This window comes from Amblyomma maculatum, chromosome 1, assembly GCF_055883805.1.
Source record: "Amblyomma maculatum isolate TAMU_Amacu chromosome 1, ASM5588380v1, whole genome shotgun sequence".
Lineage (NCBI taxonomy): Eukaryota > Metazoa > Arthropoda > Arachnida > Ixodida > Ixodidae > Amblyomma > Amblyomma maculatum.
Window position 1 is genome coordinate 242,498,303 of NC_139344.1, and position 21,037 is coordinate 242,519,339.

Here is a 21,037-nt window from a genome sequence, read left to right on the forward strand (position 1 = left end):
GACTTGGCGGCCGGATTAGCAATTTTGTTTCGCGCCCTGATGTGCGCGAAACCTGAGCAACTGAAGTTGAGGAAAAGAGGGGTCAGCTTAACCGGAAAAGAGAGGCGTTTTTTCTTTCTAGATCGCATCGCATCAAAGGCCAGTAATAAAGGCCCATTTTTAGCCAAGGCAGAGCAGATGCTATTATTCCGAAAAAAAAAAAAATAGCATGCGAAAAATCCTTTCGGCCGCGATGACAAGGCGCACCTTTTCGTACATTTACACACAAGTCAACCCAGCAGTCTGTGAAAGAGGAGAGAGTGAGGGGGAAAATCCGGATAATGAGGAGCTTAAAAATTATATTAACAGTATTCTATAGTCACCTGGAGAGCTTCATATAGCTTCATGGTATACACGGCATCCCAGCTAAATGTAATCAAGGTTTTAAAAAACGTGATGGGCTCCAGCCCAGTGAAACCAATTCATAGATGTCCAGAGTCACCTATGCTAATTTGCAGTATATTTTTCGTATCAATGCAAAGGTTGTAGGTCTCGAAAAATGGCTAGCTATGTTGTTTCCATCACGCTACGACTTACGCCGCCCTATTTATACGCCGAGTGCGGACAACCAGCTTCATGGTCGAGAGCACAGCCCAAAAAAGCGGGCTTTGCTACTCCGGACGCATCTCGACGCTTTAAAGTGACGCCGCAGTCACGAGAATGTTCTTTTTATTGCGCTAGGCGTCATTTTCGGCTGGTAAAAAAAAAAAAAAAATCACTTTACGTATAGTTTGATGGAAACAACGTAGCTAGCCATTTTTCGAGATCTTTAACTTTTGCACTGACACTTTTTCTCTCAAGCCAATAATTAAAATCAGCTAATTAGTATTTTCTAACTAATTAACTGTAGTGAACAAAAAAAAATACTGGAGATTAGCATAGGCGACTCTGAATTTGGCTGCGCTATGGCCCACCGTATTTTTTGAAACCTTGATTACATTTAGCGGAGTCACGCGGTATATACGCTGGTGAATTTAAATAAAATCAGCCTAGGTGAGAAGACAAAGCCAGCCGTGACAGAGAAAGTGGGCAAAATTGAAAATACAACAAAACTTTCTTCTATATCTATGGGGGAAACAAGACGAAAGCCTGGGGAACATAAACATGATGCGAAAAACATAATTGAGGAAGTAGGTAACAACACAGTAGTAAGGTTATGACTGATATCTGCGTAGAATACAGGCAGATAAGTCTCATACATATATGAGACAGCATAATCGAGCTCATTGTCTTTTTTTTTTTTTTCTGTAGCGGCTTGATTTGAAACTGATTACTAAACAAGGCACCGTACCAAGGCCTTCCACTTTTATTTTCTTTTTGTCCACGAAGTTGTACTTGAGGGAGAATTAAAAAAAAAAAAGAACATGTCCTTGCCTGCCAGCGCCAGCCTCGTTTGCGCGACGAGCTAGCTCGGAATAAAACTAAGGCCATATTTTATTTGTTTCAACTAAAAACAAATAGCTCCAGATATAACAGGCTAAGATGAATGCTAGTTAGGTGCGCTAGCGCATTGTGCCTTTATTAAGTTTTGTTCATCTAGGTTTACCTATGTCGCTTAATCACTGATCCCTTCTTCCGTACCTCCATTAACTAACAAATACTAATTAGCACACAGTCGTAAGCTAACAAATTACGCGAAAAACCGCCTCATAGACATAAATACTCGCTTCAACCGAGAAGTACGCGCGTCACTGCGAGGCCTAGGGTCTGACTCGAGATCCGAAGTTTCTGGGCTAGATTCCACACACGCGCTCTTATCTCACAGGAGCCGTCCGAGATTTCAATTTCAGTTTTCTTTTTTTTTTTTTCCATGTACACATGGTGAGCATGGCGAGATGGCAGCTATTGCCTACTCTAGGCCATGTCACGCAATATTGTGACGTCACAAAACTCGCAATCACTGCCCTGCCACGTCACCGCCACCTGCCAAAGCATCACCAACCTCATCATCAGCCTGACTACAGCGACTGCGGAGCAAACGATCCCCCATATCGCTTCAGTTAACACCGTCCTGTGCCAGCTGCATCCAACTGATCCCTGCAAACTTCTTAATCTCATCCGCTAACCTGACTTCCTGCCGCCCCCTGCTACGCTTTCTTTCCTTTGGAATTTAATTGGTTACACTTAGCAACCATAAGCCACGTTCTCCTCACAACACCCACTTCTCCTTGATTTCGATTAGAATACCAAACTCGCGTTTGTTCTCTGGTCCACATGCCAGAGACATGTTCATGCTTCTCTGAGGCGTCAGCCAGACATAACGGCTTTTTCGCAAGCGGTGCATTTGGTATTAGCACACCAACAAAGCCGTGACGTTGCCTGTACCTTAGTACGAAAGTTTTTCGTGAAAGCAGCGTGAAAACAATGGTGCAAAAGGGATATTGAATTGCTATTTTTTTTTTCTGTGAGTTTATAGTTCGTTATGGAGGTTTCGCTTGAGGCTATGGGGAAGTATTTAGTCACAAAAGGAGGATACCTTAGTTCGTTATGGAGGGTTCGCATACCTGCGCAAAGCTACATAAAAGCGGAAATTCGGCGTCACATTTTTCATACGAGGATACAATGCCAAGGCTACGAATGGGAAGTAACCTGAAAGTCTGCACGCGTAGAGATAAACTGGCGCACTGATGGAACTAGCATTGTTGCTATATTCATTCATCCTAGGGAATATAGCGGCATTAACAGTGACACACCTCTTGTGCAATAAGGCTATGTCTTGCTTGGCTTTATGAACTTTGCTAAATATTTAATTAGTTCCAGGAATTGGCCCACAAGAGAAAGAAGTCATCCTTTAATATAGCATTAGTGTCATTAATGACCTAAATATAGAAAAAGGTAATGAATTGAGCGCTGTGACACATCTGGCCTTAGGCGAAGAAATGAACACAGCTTTATAGTCGAAAAGTACTAATCTAACAGTTTCTGTGGACGCTTTTTCAGAGAGCAACGATGCCCTCGACATTCATCACCGTCATTACTGTGCTCGATGCGAACCACGGTGATGCGAACAGTTCGACGATGCGACTTGTTTCTGTAAAGCTGCTTTTGCCTGCTAGGTCAAATGATGGAGGTGAAGCCGTGATATATTTCGAAGGCAGCGAGAGTCGATACGAACTATAATGTTGCAGTCGATTTTCCTGTGCATGCCAAACATCAAAGCAAACAAATTAAACCTGAATTTATACCCTCATTCAAATCGCACTTCCTTTATTGCATTTTGTTTTTCTTTTTTAAGAGGAGAATATTGCCACGAGGCCATTTTATTTTCCAAAAATGCACAGGTTGTGGCTTCAATGCTCGATAATTTGCACAAATCAAAACGGGGATCGCGTCATCTAAAGCGCATGTTCTCATGATTGCCGATGTGATTTTAACGCAATGCTTGGAAGATGTCCGTAGACCACAGACGACCAGTTTACTTGGATCGTATAAGCAAGTGGAACTCAACGCCTCAACTATCATTAACGTTGAAGCGTTGCTCCATTGTGCTCCGGCCCTTTAATGGTTTTTCTTCGAGCTGGACAATGTCACATGAGTGGAACCGATCAGTGATAATCTCAATTACTACATAAACGAAAAGAAAGTTCGTTCCTTGGTGAAATGTTCACATACCACGTTGCTCGCTTAGTGAATAAGGTCATCATAGAGAGTTGCAGCGAAGTAAGCGGTGACACGAGGCTCCAGGTTTACATAACAAGAGCGTCGCATGAAGACGTCAAACCGAACAAAAGCAGGCGGAGCTGCCTTACCTGATGATGAAGGTGACTTACAATGGCGAGAGGGCATCTGTGGCCAAAAAATAGCCTTAACACAAGGTTCTTTTCACTACAGCTGTCGTCAAGTACCCACTTCCCAAGCATTTCATTCACGTTAAGCTGAGCGTCAGGTCAGGAGCAAGCGTATACGCTCATTTCATCACCGATGGGTGCAATGAGGTACTGCATGGGGATCGAACACAGCACCTTCAACATGACCGGCTGATGCTCACACTGTTAAGCCGCCGCGGCGGTCGATGTGCTGCAGACGTTTCCGGTCTCAAAACAGACGCGATTCACAGTGCAAACAATGGTGCTTGCCATCAAACACAATAGTATGGACCATGCTTCTGCGTTCAAACTTCCGTCGCGTTGTGTAATGCGAGTACAAATGTCTGCTGCTTTTATGTGGCAGAGAAAATGTAAATTTGCAAGCTTATCCATTAGTTTGCGGTAACAGAGATTCATGCATTCAACTTTTATTAATTTAAGCTAGGTAACAAGTTTGACCGCCGAAGCCCGGTACGTATCCTTTTGTCCGTATCTGTTGAGAAATGTTAGAAAGCTTGAGGCCAAATAACTCTACAGTAACGAGTTTCATGCCTAGCAGCGCTTACGCATCGATTGCTTGCACTACGGGTCACTGCGTTCAACGATCGCCTCAGTCGGCTTCGTTTCCGCTTTGGATCCGCTTGTATCCGGCCTCCCGCCTTTAAAACACAATCTTTGGCCGAGCGCCCCAAGCGCAAACCAGCACTGTATGGCGTCGTGAAGTGCGGCGCAGCGTGCAACTCCGGCGAGAGGCCGTTGCGGCAAATGGAGCGATCGGTCCCGCATGCCAGCGCAATAAACTTTCATGATCGAAGGCACCCGCGAAATGACTGGGCGTCGACCGCTTGATACCTGTCGCGCCTAGCAACGGGGCGTGACGTAAGAATCTTGGGCGAAGACATGCCGAATGTGATGCTCTTTTAGTTCAGCCGCTTCCTTCTACGCTGTCCACAACTTTTTTTTTTCTTTTTTTTCCGCTGCTCGACTCATATAGCGCGAAGATTGTCTCAGTTCTGTCAGACACAGTAAATGCGGCTGCTTGGTTATGGATCTTGCCTTCGGGCGCTCAGTAAAGGACGTCAGTCCGTCGCACGCTTCTCGCTCACTAAGGAAACGCGTTCGGGTCCGCTGCTTGCAGCGCGGGGAGAGAGAAGAAGGAATAAATCGAGGCGAGGGGCAGGTATTTCGCCACTTGAGCAACAACCGTGAAGATACATGGCCGGAGGGAAGCGAGAACGACCAGCGACTTTCCCCGCCCTGCCCATGCGTTATGAGCCGGCGCCTAGGGCTGTTAAGCGGCGCAGTACACACGTCGAACGACATTTCGGAGTCACTTGCTTCAAGTTGGAGGCAAGCGAGGCGTCGTGTAGCAGGCAAACTGAAGAGCAGTAAAACGCGCCAAGAGGGCGACTATTTCGCGCGCTTTTAATTGGGGCGCTTTTCATTCGCCTCTTCGCGTTCATCGGGAACTGGAATTTTTGCCGACCCTGTGCGGATGCATTTCTTGCTAGTGGGGGAGAAGAAAAATAAGTGCCTCCGGGCGTTCATGAAAGACGTCTACGTGAGGTATTGAGTCCCGCGTGAAACACATTTTCTTACTTTGCGGCACGGGCGTGAGTACTGCAGCTATATAATGTCCCACAAACTATCTTCGGCAAAAAAAAAAAAGAAAAAGAAGAAGAAGAAGAAAAGGAAAAAAGAAAAAGCCATCAGAAAAGCTGTAGACATGCAAAATGTGCGGCACGAAAACGGCTTTCGCTCGAGCCGGTCCATTTCTAAAGAAGAGGGCGAAGCCACGCCAGCGCACTCTGGAGAGTAGAAGAAAAAAAATACCGCGACCGTGATGAGTGCTTTGTTTTATTGGGGCAATAAAACGACGCCACGCAGCCATTATAAGTTTTGTTGTTTTCTAGCATTTGGGTTCTCAATCAGGGAAGACATACATCGTGGTGAAAAATGGACACCGACAAATCCGCACACGAAAAGTAACACCGAAAACAGCCAACAAGGCAGCAAAATGTAACTGTGAGAAACACATTCCCCAGACAGCGTACAGCTATCCCTTGTGGAGAAACAGCAAAGGCCCGCCCTGACGATTAGGGCGCCTGTTTTCTTTGCAGACAGTGTTACCAAACTTTTCTAAGGATGCACATTCTCAGCCACTGAATGCCCCTAGACAGAACCTTTGAACAGTTAGCGCTTAGTTTCGAATTCAGAGCCTGTTTTCAGTCGTTATTGCAGAAAATACAATTATGCGCCTAAGAAAAGTTCGCCAAGGGTAGCGATGGAGACGGCGGCGATAAACGACGCCTTTTTTCTTTTTTTTTTTTTAATTCTCCCCAGTATATGTTCACAAGTGAGACTGCCTACTCACGAAAAATAATCAATATGATGATTTCTCTAGTACTAACATGCTTAACAAGTGTTCAGATAAAACTGAGATGCCAATGTGCAATTGCGGATACTGCTCGCAAACTTGAAAACAAATATATGCAAACAAATCACGCACGTATTGCGGCTTTTCAGAAAAAAAGAAATGATTTGATGGCTCGAAAAAGTGGGAAGGCTGTCAGCAATTGTGCGTTATGCTAGACATCTCTAAACGTCGTAAATGGTGTTGCGCGGCGATAATATCGCACTGCCGTGGCCTAAGCACGTGCATTGTAAGACGTAAATGCACACCGTGCACGCACATATAATTATTTATTTGCAGCGCTGGAGGCCACTTTACGAGGCCTCAGCAGGCGGGCGTACGCAAGGTGATTTCATCGCAACGCTACATCATATGACAACAGACACGTAACAAAATTTGCACAGCGACATAAACAGGTGCCTGACAAGAGGAGAAAAATATCACGCACGTTCACAGAGGTGACTGGGCGCATAAAACAGACAAGTAAGCCTTTTGAACACGCCATAAAGAAAAAGGAGCAATCGAAGCACGGAGAAGAGTGGAAACGTACCCAACGCAAGGGCGCAATATGAACGCCAAGCAAGACATGATGCGCAACAATATCAAAAACAAAGAGCGAAAAATCCTAACTTCCGCTCAGTCAATGGAAACCAAGAAGCAAAGTAAGAATGACGAAAATGCACAGTGCTGTCTGCACCGAAAAATATTAAGAAATATTTAAATTAAGACCAACTACTCGTTGCGAAATTCAGAATCCTGATGTACGTGACAGAGAGCATTATTCACCATCCATTACAGTCTTTATGCATAGAAGTCCAGACTTCTGGAGCACATTTCAATTGTTAGGCAGATGTAGAGTATTATAAGATATTCTCTCATTTCATTTCCTTTATTAATACTGGCATCCACATGAGGAGCTTTTACAGGAGTGAAACAGACACGTGATAAAAAGCACAGTTATATAACAAATAAAAATTTATAAGCATATCGACGTTAAACTTCCGATGCGTACCAAACGTTTGCTCCAGAACATTGTCCGGAGCTCGCAGCGGGTAGATAAAGCTGTTGTTGAAAACCAATGTCATGCGCTCGTGAAAACAAATAGCTAGTGCCGACAGAGGGTCTGCTCATGTATTGTCTAATATGGAGCAAGTATACATGCAGTATACGATAATCATTACTTCCAAAAACGTTTTCCTAAAATATATCCAAAATTTCTGAGCGCCAGTTCTGAGTACTTTACTCTCGCTCTGTGCTATAGGGCGGAGCACTAATAAAAGTAAGAAATACGCTGACCGCGGAACAGGTAAATTCCGGCAGGCTAGGACGACAGTGAACACAGCCAACAGAAGCGCGAGGAACAACGACGCCCCATTTCTGGTTGCTTGAAGCAGGATTGCGCGAGTATTTTGTCTCTTTTTGCCTCTACGTGGATGCTTCCCTGACCCACCACACTACAGTCGAATTCCGCGCGCAAACTCTCAACGGCTGCGCAAACGTATACCAGTAAACTTTCTACATCGCCATAGCTGCCCAGAAGCTCCTTCCCATTGAAGACGTCAATCATGCGGCAGGAGCTGCCTCCGGTGAGTCTAGTTTCCCCCACTGCCACGTATACACGCCCCATCTTTATCATCGCCTACGCGGGCTAGGAAACACCGTTAGCATCCCCTTCATTTCCCGAGAGAATCATCGCACAGCCATCAATCGCCAGAGCGCCCATTCGCCCCTGCAGGTGATCAGCCAGCCCCGCTGACGTGCTCAGATATACGCGCTTCTCGTCGAATCCTCACTGCACCTATCCGTAAATAGAGATCACGATTTGCAGTCGTATTTTTGCAGGTCACCGCTTCCATATCTGCCTCCGGCTGAGGCTCTGTTATCCCCAGAGTTGTTTCTTCGCTTGGCCGCGCCAGTAGACGGCGGCCGCCTGGCGTCAGCTAACGAACATCATAACTTTTGATCGACATGACAAGGGCTAAAGCCACCGGCCTCCATATCCAGATGATCTCACCACCTTATCAGCGCCACCTCGACCACACTAAACGCACTGCTCGTCCACATTCCAAGCTACTGATGCTAGGCATCTTCGCTCAGACATGCGTGGTGGTAATGTTTTCCGCACGCACGCGACCACAAACACCAGCGTCGACCCGGTGAGCACAGAAGGCTGCCGATCATGTGGATTATATATAGGTGCACAGCATTGCTGCCTACACATCAGTCGAACCTATCTATATGATTACGTGCGTATTCACGAGCCCGTGAGCAGTCCCAAGCCTCGCTGTTTTTGCACACGAGATTTCCCGAGCTCGCTGCGAGTAGCTATAGTAATTAGCCTTGACGCTTGTGGTGCACTCAACGAGCGGCACAGGGGCCAGCGTTAGCCATGTGGCACTGATGACTTATAAAACACCACAAGATGTTTGCAAGATACCTTTTTTGCATTGCTACGGAGCAGCGCCCAGTGACGACGGACAAGAAAGGACACACAATGCGCTGACACTATCAACTGAATGAAGTATCAGCGCCTTGTGTGTCCTTTCTTGTCCGTCATCACTGTGCGCTGCTCCGTAGCAATGAATCCATACCAACTAGCCCAATCAGCCGTCCTAGCAGAAACCTTTGTCTGTTTGCTTTGTTCCGGCCAGCAACTGGCCGTATCTTCCACAGACCAAAAAAGACGCACAGTGTAAAAAGTAAACTTTAGTTCATTTGTGCAGGTCAAAGACGATGTGTGAAGGATAACTAATAAGCGCTAACGCAGCTGGTCAGGCGAGCGAGTATCTCGACAGACCTACCGCATCAACATAACCTATGTTGATCGACAATGCTGCGTCTAGGACGCATGTGCGAAACCCTCACAAAGTAAGTTCGTAGAGACCTTCCTGTGACCCATTTTCTGTGACTCCCATATCAATCTATATGTTGATCGACAATGTTGCTTCTAGGGCGCATGTGCGAAACCCTCACAAAGTAAGTTCGTAGAGACCTTCTTGTGACCCATTTTCTGTGACTCCCATATCAATCTAGATCAACAAAATAATGCAGGATTTGACTGTAGTTTGAAGTGACTTCGCCTCTTTTTTACACTGCCACAATGCTTTGCAAGAAGTCCGAAACAGACGCTGCGACGGACTTTACTCGTTACCAGTCTCTAACGCACGGCATGATTTCACCCTCTTGCTCAGCTTATTCCAAAACTGATGCTGTTCGGTCTCGATTATTATTACGTAATCATGCCCGCTACTTACTGACTAGCAGTAGAATAATAACACTCCCACGAGCAAAAAAAAATAAAAGCATTATGTGAAAATACCTCGGTTAATCGAAGATAAAGTGCAGTGAACTTTTTCATCGTGCAAAATATAAGAGATTCCAAAACTGCAGAAGTATAGGCATTCTTCCTGTCGGAGTAATTTCTTAAGGCTCGCACTTGGCCTTGGATGGAGTCTTTTCTCCTTCTATCTCTTCGGCAAAGTCACTTCATCAAGTAGGAGAAGCAGAAAAGGAAAACAAAAAACCTGCCCTTAAGCAGCCGACGATTCCCAAAACTTCCTGTAGCGCAAAAGATAGAAAATAAGAAAGAAGACGCGTCCCATGTCGCATACATCAGAGACGTGATGAAAGCGCCGAGTAGCGCTAAAAGAAGCCGCTCGCCACTCGGGGGCTTAGCGGCAGCGTTGGTCAACCAGAGACGCTTACAGACAACGCACGTGTCCGCCAAGGCGGCGGCCGTCCGACTGCGCAATTACAGTGACCTTTTCTGGGATTAAGATCAATTTCAACCACTCGCGTGACAGACTGGCACCGTTGCGCAACGGGGCGTAACTCACGCATTAAAATAGACGCAAGGAGGAGAGATAAACGCGAAAAAAAGAGGACGAAACAATGGGCAGCTATGCGGCTACTTGCGGTAAATCCGCGTCCCCCCCACCGGCCACCGCAGGTCGGCGAGGAATCGATCTCTCCGCGACCAGACCAGTGCGGGCATAGGGAGAGCACTCTTCATCGTCACGCAACTTTCAGCTTCCCTGCGTGTTTCTTTACAATGTCTCTGTTTTCTCTTTCTCTGCGGCCACGGAATAAAAGAGAAAAAAGTTTGGCAAACCGCGAAGCGATAAACGCACTGATGATCATTTACGACGAAAGATAGACGGCAGATTACACCGCATCTTTCTTTCCAGCGGCTGTGAAGCGAATGCTATATAAGAGCATTTCACGCGCGGCACCAGCAGAAGAGAAACAATTTAAAGTAGGAACGCGATACGATAGCTTCAAGTTGCTGGGTTATTGGCTCGGGAGAGGAATATATTAGGCGCTCCCGAAAAAAAAAAAAAAAAGCGAGAAACGAGATGGTTCGCTTACAGGCGTAGGAAGGACATTGGCCTCTGACCTGATAGTTACTCGCTGCGGTGCAGTTTATATAACACCAGCCGTGTCTGCAAGAGATCAGTAATGCTGCTCCCGAAAAATTTAAAAAAACGATCTCGTCGTTGTATATTTGGGCCTCGCGGAGGTTAATAAAATATGAAGCGTATAGGCTCGTTCTGGGTGTTTTGTAGCCACATTCCGAATGACACGACTAGAGGTATTTCGATCGCCCTCAAACGAGCCGTCACGTAGCTCCCGAGTCCTGCCATAAATAATCTAGTGTTTTCTCCTTGCTAACCTCATGTTTGTTTCGGCCCGGGGTTATTACGGGAGGAAAGCTCGAACACCCACGCAGTCGCAGACGACCTGCATGTGACTGCTTCCCGCCTGATTCGCGATTTTTTCCTTGCCAACTGCGAACCTGAATTTTTAATGCAGCCTTTTTGGCACACAGATATGTTTTAGTGCAGACCGATCTATGAAAAGATATACAAAGCTCTTTTTCCGCCCTTGTAACGCGGTTAGCGTTTAATGGCGGCCACTTGCCATTACACGGAAAGAAAGTTCTTGAGAACAGGCGAGAGACTTGGCTGTTTTGCAACACGAAGCAATGCAGAGGACAGCAACGTGTGCGATATACCGCCATTGGTAATGACAGGTATGCGCATCGTGTATTATGTTAGCCTCGGGCACATTGCATCAAGCGCGGTACTACTTTGTACTTAGACGCCTTACCTGGCGTGCATTGTAAAACACCAGTTTTTTTTCACTTCCCTCTCCTTTAAGGAATGTAAACTAAGCGTCAGTGTTGCAGGCATAGCGACAAGAAAGTAGACCATTGTTTGAACACTACTCTTGTCTGCTGTGCCTCATCCACACTCGCGAAGTCGCCGTACGAGCCGCAAGCCTCAGAGATCCTGTCCTTCTTCCGCATGCATTTTCTACACTGTCTGCACCGACGACGATTTGCGACGCTTCAGGCGGGAGGACATAACATGCACCGAAAATGAACCTGTGAGGAACGTCCTGGATTAGACCCGACTTCATGGCGGCCTGCCAGGCCACCCCAAAAACGCCCGTTTCTAGCCTTCAGGTTGGTTGGTTTGTGGGGTTTAACGTACCAAAGCGACTCAGGCTATGAGAGACGCCGTAGTGGAGGACTTCGGAAATTTCGACCACCTGGAGTTCTTTAACGTGCACTGACATCGCACAGCACACGGGCGCCTTGCTTTTCGCCTGCATCGAAAAGCGGTCGCCGATGCCGGGATTCGATCCCGCATCCTTGGGAACAGTAATCGAGCGCCGTAACACAATACACTGGTGGGGTATTTCCAGCCTTCAGCACAACATAAACTTGTACGTACGGAAACGCGTACAGAGTTAGCGTTTTCGCGCGGACTTTTGCAAGCGAAGTTGCCGAAGTTGCGACTCGAAGAGGCTCCCGGACCCTCCAGAACTCAAGTGGTAGCCCTCGCGGGTTCAGTGGCTCGCGACGCGGCTAGCTGACGCCGTCGGCCAAACTGACACAAGAAAGGTACACGTTCGATACTGCTCCACAGAGTAAGAAATTTTGCCCAACCGTTTTCTGCACTGTATAAAACCTGGAGCTCAGCTCAAACACCGCTTTGCCAAATTAAAAAAATAAAAAAAGAAAAAAAAATCGCAGCTTCGTAAAACGAAAGGTGTTCCAGAAATGCCTGCGCGAGAAAGGCCCACGTCAAGGCTGATTTGGCCTTTTTCCTCACGAGTGCATCTCTCCTGCTTTTTCGTGTTGTTGTGACTGTATACGTGAGGCTCGCTCCCGAAGCAGTGCTTTGGGGCTGCTACAATGCTGCAATGCTTGAGTGCACTTCTTCGCAGGAGGAGCTGCGTAGGACGGGAGGAAAAGAGTGGAGGAGACTGTCGGGCTGCAGTGCGGCTCCCTCGAGATCCTCGAGTGTGTTCGTGGCGCCGCCTGCCGCAGTGACCCAGCTAGCAGTTCCAATTCCCCTCGCCGCACTGCCCGCGCACTGTGCGCTCGGCGGCTGCGCTTTCTCTGCTCGGCTGCGCGCCGAGTGGTCCGCGACTCCGCATTGCACTGCGCTACGAAGCCTCCCTCCCCTCTTGGCCCTTCCATCTGGCGGTCTCGGGGACTGCAACCAATTCCCCTTTTCAAAAGGACGTCGCTTTCTGAACAAGCGCTCGTAATTTTGCTTCTTAAATGTTTGTCGATACAAGCCTCCTTCTTGATTTCTTTTTTTGCCGGCGGCTGTAATTAAAGTTAGATAATAAATGGCTCCTTTAAAGACAGAAGTCCGGACTTTTTTGGTCTTCTTCAGAGTTAACAAGGCGTCCGATTTATTTGTGGGCGCGCCGGCGTAACCCTGATGTCGACGAAGTCAATTTTCATTCCGCTTCTTTAAGTACGTACAGTGCAGACAACTCACGTCATAGTTTGACTAACACTGAATAGGCGAGAATTTCTGTCACATCGGACAAGCGCAAAATATATTCGCGAGTTCGCCTGCAGGGGTTAGGCTCGAGAAATCACGCCTGATTGGTGTGCGCAGAGCAATTTGCTAAAACAGAAGGAAGCAAACTACAACACCTCAGTCGTTTACTCACTCAACTGCATTCTCGTAAGTAAATGTCTTGCAGTCAAAAAAAAAAAAAAATAAAAAGGGCTGTGGCTTAAAAAAGCTGTGGAATAATGCCTGCTACATTATTCCCCTATCACGCCCTATCAGTGTACGGTGCTACATTGTTGGGGACACTTAAGCTGAGCCTTTAGTGTATGACACTAGAGCGTAAGCTACCAGCCCACATATAAAATCGCGCTTTAACCAATCCGTATAGACGTGCCTGCGTGTCCTATATGGGTAACGTGAATTCAAAGGGTTCTCGCAGGTTGATTCTGATATCACCCTCCCATATGAAAGGGGCGACCTGAGTTGGCAGCTCCTGTCCGTGGTTACAGGGGTAACGTGATTTCAAATGTCATGGCAGGCTGATTCTAATGTCACCCTGCCATATGAAAAGAGAGGCCCGAGTTGACGCTCTTTCAGGCCCCCACTGCGACACTGACGCTGAAGGCTCGAGTTGGCTGCGTAGTGAAGCTTCCGCTTCAAAGCAACTAAAACGTAAGCGAGAAAACTGAAGTCCGGCATACACACCAGAAAATGACGTGATAACTGGAGTCCCTCTCACCTAAAAGATTAGGGCAAAACTTTTGAGGCGACTGGAGTTGCTTTTGTGCGGAAGCAACTAACAAATGGCTCTAAATGTCAGCCTAAATCGAATATAAATTTAACCCCTCAGTATTTCCCTGTCTATGGCGGACGACCCCGAGTTGCTAAAGTGTTCTTTTTTTTGTGGAAGATGGAAGACAATCATATTTTCGAACGCAAACAAAAGAGGGTTGGTGGAATCTAACACTGCTCTTCAGGCACTATATTAATAGGGCATTTTCACTACAAATTTAATTGCGTAAACGCGATACTAAGAGGAAGTGTAATTTCTACTCCTTCTCCGAACCAACTACTACACTGTTCACAGTATAGTTGTAGACTGCCACGGGGAGGGTCGGCTACCACCGCACGCGTGTTGAATTGAGATGATGTCATCGTTGGGAAATTTCGAAGAAAAAAAACAAAAAAACATGCGCTCGCTTTAGGCCACTGCGGGGAAAATAACACTTGCAGCACGTTATTTGCGCGCATGCGGATACTTGGATCAAGGTAGCTGCAGCGACGAGCTCGTGCGAAGGCGTCAGCAGCGCCACTTACCGATGAGGTAGGAGTAGCCATCTAGTCGGAGCACGCACTTCCTGGTGGCCTCGGGCCGTCGGCTGTTACCGGTCATGAGCGGCACGCTGTTGGACTTCTGCAGGGCGTCTTTTCCCATGCGATTCTGGGCCAGCAGAGAGCTTTCCGGGGCGCCCGGGCCGTCTATCTGCATGGTAGGCCGGCCTAAGGGACCGTCCCCGCCCTGGCCAGCCGCCGCGGGGACATCACGCTCTTCTCCTGCGAGCGGCCGCGCACCTTGAGCGCTCCCCGGCGGCCCCTAGGGGGCTCCCCGCCGCCGCTCTGCTCTGTCGCCGCACCCACCACCAACGCCAGCCACGCGCAAGAGTCGCGCGCACTGCAGCCGTGCACTGCAGCACCACTGCCAAAGTCGAGAGAAGAACGCTTCGCGACGGCTCTCAATGGCCACGGTACTGGACGACACGAAAGTACAGCATCGAAACGGCAGACGACTGGCAAGCAGATGAACTTGCAGCCGTCAGCGGTTAGCATAGATGATGCGCGTTTATGCCTCCATTCCCCTATTTTTCTCGATATCTAATTCATTTTCTGCTCTCCCATGCCCCACGGGCTGACATCGCGGCTCTCCGGAGTGAGGCTCTCCATAATCTCGAATGTTCTCTCCTATCGTCAATTAGGACGCACGCGCGCCGATTAAAGTAAGCATGTTATATAAGTTCTCGCAAGAACACACAGTGAAAACACGGTTCCCGTTTCACACGTGCGAGAGACCGCTGTTTACGGTGCTCGACAGGAGACGTACAGTCATGGAAAAAGTTTGCGGGATGCGCATTCGCAGAAAGAAAGAAGAATTTATTCACAACTAGCCGCACTAGCTATTCATCCGATATTTGTTTTAATGGATGGGGCATGCATGTCTCCTGATAGTTCCATATATTTCATTGGACTCAATTTTCTGTGAACAGAGCAATACGTCATTTTCTGCGAATCAGCATTCCGCAGACTTTCGTCCATGTCTACACGTAGGGGCCGATAGAAAATTATTGCTTTCGCGACGGCTTTATGCAACTCCATTGTGCTTCATCTCCGAAGTCATGGTTCGAATGTCAGACCCTTCTTTAATGAAACAGCTCTCGTTCATGATGCCTGTTTCATGACGCCGTTCATGATGCCTGACGGGAGGAGACATGCAGCCAAGAAATATCAAATGTCAGTGACGGAGAAATGTAAGCACCTCACTCACTCACTCACTCACTCACTCACTCACTCACTCACTCACTCACTCACTCACTCACTCACTCACTCACTCACTCACTCACTCACTCACTCACTCACTCACTCACTCACTCACTCACTCACTCACTCACTCACTCACTCACTCACTCACTCACTCACTCACTCACTCACTCACTCACTCACTCACTCACTCAAACTTCTCCTCTGGCTTCTGCGCCGGGATGATACTAACCGTCAAGCAGCGCGAAACCTGAGGAGAATTGAAAAGCTAGCTCTTCGCTCCCACCCGGGGGTCCAACCTTCAGGGAGAATCGGGCAGATCTGGAGGCGCCGCACGGTTGCGGCGTAGTCGAGGCTCTCTTGAGCCACCGCGGATCGGCTTCGCTCTTAAGCGGTACGGGACCCTGCGGCGACGTGACCAGAGTCGGGGACAGACGTGACACTGGAGACCTGACATGTGATTTCGCTTAAATGGGACGCCAGGCGCTGATCGCCTGGCCGCCACCGCGGTCGTTCAACTCTCCGGGCCGGCACGGATCATGTGTGCGCACCGTGGGACGGCAAGCGAGCGAAACCCTCTCTTTTGGCGCGTACCTAAAAGCACGCGCGCCAAACGCGCACATACAAAGACACGTGCGCGCGGGACGAGATAGGCGCCGCAGCACTTTACCGTGCACCAATTACGCTAATGAGGGAGCCAACGTCAGTTTCGGTAGCGCTACAAAAAGGCAAAAAAGCGCTCGCACGACAGAAGCCGCGCGTATTCCCTCGCGTTCGTTTCCTGACACGGAGCGAAAGGGCATCTCGTATTGCGAGGGCGAACCCAAATATTGCGAAAGCGAGTGCCAACGTACAACGACGACGGGCGTCGGGCTCGCGCTTCGTTTACACTGCCGCTAAAAATTACTAATGACAGCCTCCGTTTCAATCGCCTCCTCAGATTGCCCGCACGTAGCGATGGCTCCGCGGGATTATGAACGAGGCGGCTGCCACTGGTCACGCGCCCGAGGGGCTTCACCCTCGCGTCAACTGAAAGGGCAGGAATTCCGTCGACGACCTTTGAAGCGCGCCCATTTTGAGCGACTGCGTCAGCTTGCGATCGAAGTAAGTGAATACGGTCGAGCTAAAAGAAAAGGCACATTCCTTTTGTGAAAATGTGCGCGAGAATGTGCGCAGTGAGCTCGTTGCGCCGACGATATATGCTGCTCTCCGAAATCTTCGCATGGTTCGTACTGTCTCGACACGAATATCCCAAGGCATGTACAAAGATTAGCGCGTTTTCCTCGCGGCAATCAAATGTGACATTCGCCGATACGTAGACCAAGTATTGTAGCATTAAAACGACTCTCCCGTGCAAAGAGAAAGTTGCGAACCAAGAAAATCAAAAACGGAGTTCAGTCGTGAGAACCACATGGATACAGCATGGAATACAGATAGAGCTGCGACTGAAAAAAAAAAAAAAAAAACAAATACAGCGGATAAAAACTAAACGGTATATTTGAAAACTTCTGCGCGCTCTTATCTGACTGACGTGGCCTGAAAGAAAGAAGGAAACGTATGCTGCATAATACACATTACTGCGCGTTCGTGCGGCCGCGTATCGGGCGCGCTCTTTCCCTTCGGTCCGGGGCAATCCAATGGCGACGAAAAGCAATGGTGTGCCCGAGCGACGCGACGACGAAAGCCAGATCCGACAGGCATGTTATTGTCCGAACGTCGCTTCGTCGCTCGATGTCTTTCTTCGCGTAGCTCAGCGGAACTGCCAGCGTTTCTCAAGGGAAAGCGCCGATAGAGCTCCGACCCAGATTCTTTCGTTTATATTTCCGCCGAGAAACGCTCGCATACAAGCAGAAATAAGCTACGGCATGAACGTATAAGGTGCGCATGCGCGAGCACACAGAGCAGCCCGCGCTGTTCGTGTACTCATGGGGCGGGACGTTCGCGAAAGACAAAGGTCGGGAGACAAGTTTGTTCGCTTGTGGCGAAACAAGTGACAGCTTAAAAGGCGCGAACCAAACGCAAAGCTCGATTCTTATAGTCGTTGTTGTTGCCGTAGTCTCCAGACAAAAATAGCTGCCCGTTTCTTTCCGATTTTAGACGCCACTGGAGACGAAAAGGAAAATGCTTTAGTATGAAAATTTTATATTACACGGCCTATTGCTCCATCGTATGATCTTGCTTATGACAACTTTGACAAATCAGTCTCGACAATTTATTCTCAGCGATGTGCCATTATTGCAAACAAGCACCCTGTCGGTGGTTGGCTTTGCGAAAATGCACCATTTCGAGATCGACGCGACATTCAAGAACGAAATAGCTGCCGGAACCCCCACATGAGATCCACCAACAGCGAGCTGAATTAAATGTTGCAGTAACTTAGTTTTTACGTGGTGCCGCTAAGCTGTGAACTAGGTGGCATGACAGTACTCCTGATTAAATCTGACTACCTGGAATGTCTAATAAGGAAAATGAAATCTGGCTTTATATGGAAGCAAAAGAAAGGAGTGCAGGAAGGAGGAATATTAAGCAGACAATTGAGAGGGATATGAGGGGCTCGTTATTAAAGAATTTAAAGGAGCGAGCAGTCTACGAGTGCAAGGCAAACGTTGAGTTTCTTTTTTTTTATGTTTATACAGTTGGCATTTGCAGGAATTTGTCTTATGGTGATAACTAGGGTAAAGAGCATTAAATGCAAAGCGGAAGGAAAAACAATGCGCCGATGGCGGGCGCGTTGTTTTTCCTTCCGCTTTGCATTTAATGTTCTTTACCCTAGTTATCACCATAAGACAAATTCCTGTAAATGCCAACAGTATAAACATAAAAAAAAGAAACCCAAAGTTTGCCTTGCACTCGTAGACTGCTCGCTCCTTTACACATATATATATATATATATATATATATATATATATATATATATATATATATATATATATATATATATATATATATACATATATATTACTTAAGTGCAATGGTGCACTTAAGTGACGCCGTTATGAACAATATGACGGAGTGAGTGAATGAAAGAAGAGAGAAATAGACCGACCGGCCGCCGAGCCCGGATTCGACTCCGCGTCGTCATGTTGAGCAGCCAGCGACAGAGCTGGTCAGCCATCACGGCGGGTACACCGGCTAGGAGAAATAAGGCTGTGGAGGGCTACTACGGACTAAGTAAAACATAAAGAGCTCCTCCACGCGACACCCAAGAACTTGGACGTCGCTGTGTTGTTCCGTCTTGCAAGCAGGGAAATGCGGCGGTAGAGATCTCGTGCGGAGTCATCGTCATCAATGTCAACCCTGTGTTCAGCAGCAAGGCGCCGTGAGCTACTGAATGTTGTACATAAGGTTGGATAATTAACCACAAAAAAATTGTGAAATCAGGGAACGGCTCTGTCGCAGACGCGAGAGCTCAAGAAGGTGGCTTGGTACTCTGAGTCGACGATGCGTCAGTTGGAACGTTAGTAGTCTGGCTTTGACGTATGTTCTTTGTTATCGCCAGTAAAGAGCGCAGACATGGCGCAGCCTCAAAAACTTTAATAGCCATTAACCTGTAGGGCGAGATAAAAAATCCGGAGACATTTGCTCGCGCGAAAGGATGGGGCAGGGGGCGTAGGCAACATTCAAAATTTGAATGTCCTGTGGGTGGGGAGGTGTGGTCGTACAATTGGAAGATTGAGTCAAAAATTAGTAGTCGCCCTGGCAAATTCGAGGATTGGCAGGTGTGCGTACGTTAATGATATACCGGAATATGCCGACGGATTAACACGCAAAACAAAGAGAAGAAAGCGAGCGCCACTCCGTCCTGACTAATTCGAGGAGTCTCCTTTCCAATAGAAGCGTGAGGAGGAAACGTCTCTTGTTCTTCTACCTACCTCTTTTGAATTCTCGACCGCCACGCCGTCGCCAACCCGCGACCGTTGCACTACAGGCTCCCGCGCTACGTTTGCGTATTCCGTGAGCTTCGCCAGCCGCGTTGAGCGGTGTTGCCTTGGGCGCGCAGGCTTTGCGGCTCTAGTCGTTTTGTTGTATTGCTTCTTCACGGTATCGTAACGTCATCGTAACAATGCAACCACAGCTACGGCAGTGTTTGGTTTCGTGCTCGTAACCTTCGAAATCCGCCCCTATGTCATGACGCAGTCCCCATTCGGTTCCTCTTCCGCGGCTAGCGCCGACCGTCTAGCTAGCGCCGTGAATTCTTTGTGTGCCGGTTCATCACAGTAGCGGTGGTGGTTACCTTTTTTGTGTTCGCGACCTTCGTGTGTGGTGGGGCTCGCTCTCCACCCCTACGTGAGACAACGAAAGCGGGCGCTGCCCCGCGCTTTTTAGAATCCCAGGCCCTGACGAAGGACAGTGTTTCGCTGTGGACGGCACCGCGTCTGCGTCGTCTCTTCGGAAACTTTTTCGGATACGCCCAGACCGACACAGCAATCAAATTCGACACGCAGAAGAGTCGGTATAGGTCGCGAGAGGCAGTGAGCCGAGCACAACGATGCGAGTGCACGGTGACCTTTCGCTCGCGATTTTAGAACAGATTCAGTTCACGCGCAAATTTTCAATAAAAGCGCTTTCTTGCCGCTGTGGTGAACACTGTTTAGGAGGTCGCATGCGCTCGGGAACTCCCCTTAAAGCGCCTTTTCGCCTTCTTTGCCACTGATGCTGCGAGCTGGTCGCGATGAACTTGAACCTCTCCGTTGATATGGAGCCAGCCGCAGAGTAGTCGCGCGCTATGGAAAACACCAGCCCAGTAACAGTCATGCGGTCTTAAGCACTGTTATTATGAAGGACAAAACAGTGTTCGTGTATGCGTGGTAAGAGAAGAACGGCTGGTGATAACAATGAACGCCTTAACGACATACCCTTAAATGCGCAGCTTAACAAGTGTCCCGCAGTTTTGTGAAATAAACAGCATTTTCCGAACTAAGACATGTCAAATTCGCGAGTAGCATTTTCTGAACTACGCCGTGCCAAATTCGCGAGGTTCATGTAGAACCGATAATGATTGGAATCGCAATTGACGGGCATCCTGGCTTGATTGACAAGTTAATGACCCAATCGTCGATCGACGAACAATCTATATAAACAAGCAAGTTCCGGCTGCCTGAATCCCGGCATCCAAACTTACCCGCTGTTCGCCTCCGAGTTCGGCAAGAATAATATTCTCGCCCAGCGCCAAACGACAAACGCGCTTTGAGGAACCCTTCAGAGCGCTATGGGCCATGAGATCCCGCCTCACCCTTCCCCCCTCCCTCTCTTCTTTTTATTTTAGGGGAAAAGATCCTGTCACAGAGAGAAGCGCTGATATTGTTAATCGGTCGGCGGAAAATAGCGGCTGACTACAGAGTTTATAGTTGCACGATGTTCTGCAGCCCATGCTAGTGGTGCTGTCGCATTGTATTTAATAGTTTCCTGTTTGGATGTCACAAGAC

At 48.0% G+C, this 21,037-nt stretch overlaps 2 protein-coding genes across 5 annotated transcripts in view; both read right to left on the bottom strand.

Moving 5' to 3' along the window:
• The window catches only part of LOC146206079 (dual specificity calcium/calmodulin-dependent 3',5'-cyclic nucleotide phosphodiesterase 1A-like), a 563,618-nt gene that overhangs the window by 151,901 nt on the left and 390,680 nt on the right, over positions 1-21,037 (bottom strand). For 2 of the 4 annotated variants that reach the window (XM_084590729.1, XM_084590728.1), the window contains exon 2: positions 14,397-14,633. The exons of the other annotated variants lie outside the window; for them this stretch is intronic. In XM_084590729.1, coding sequence (XP_084446855.1) covers positions 14,397-14,568 — 172 coding nt within the window. In that variant the 5' untranslated portion in view covers positions 14,569-14,633. The remainder of the gene's footprint in view (positions 1-14,396; positions 14,634-21,037) is intronic. 4 annotated transcript variants of the gene reach the window in all.
• Positions 14,580-21,037, bottom strand: part of LOC146206080 (uncharacterized) — a 120,252-nt gene continuing 113,794 nt past the window's right edge. Inside the window, exon 2 of the mRNA XM_084587554.1 lies at positions 14,580-14,775. Coding sequence (XP_084443680.1) covers positions 14,580-14,775 — 196 coding nt within the window. The remainder of the gene's footprint in view (positions 14,776-21,037) is intronic.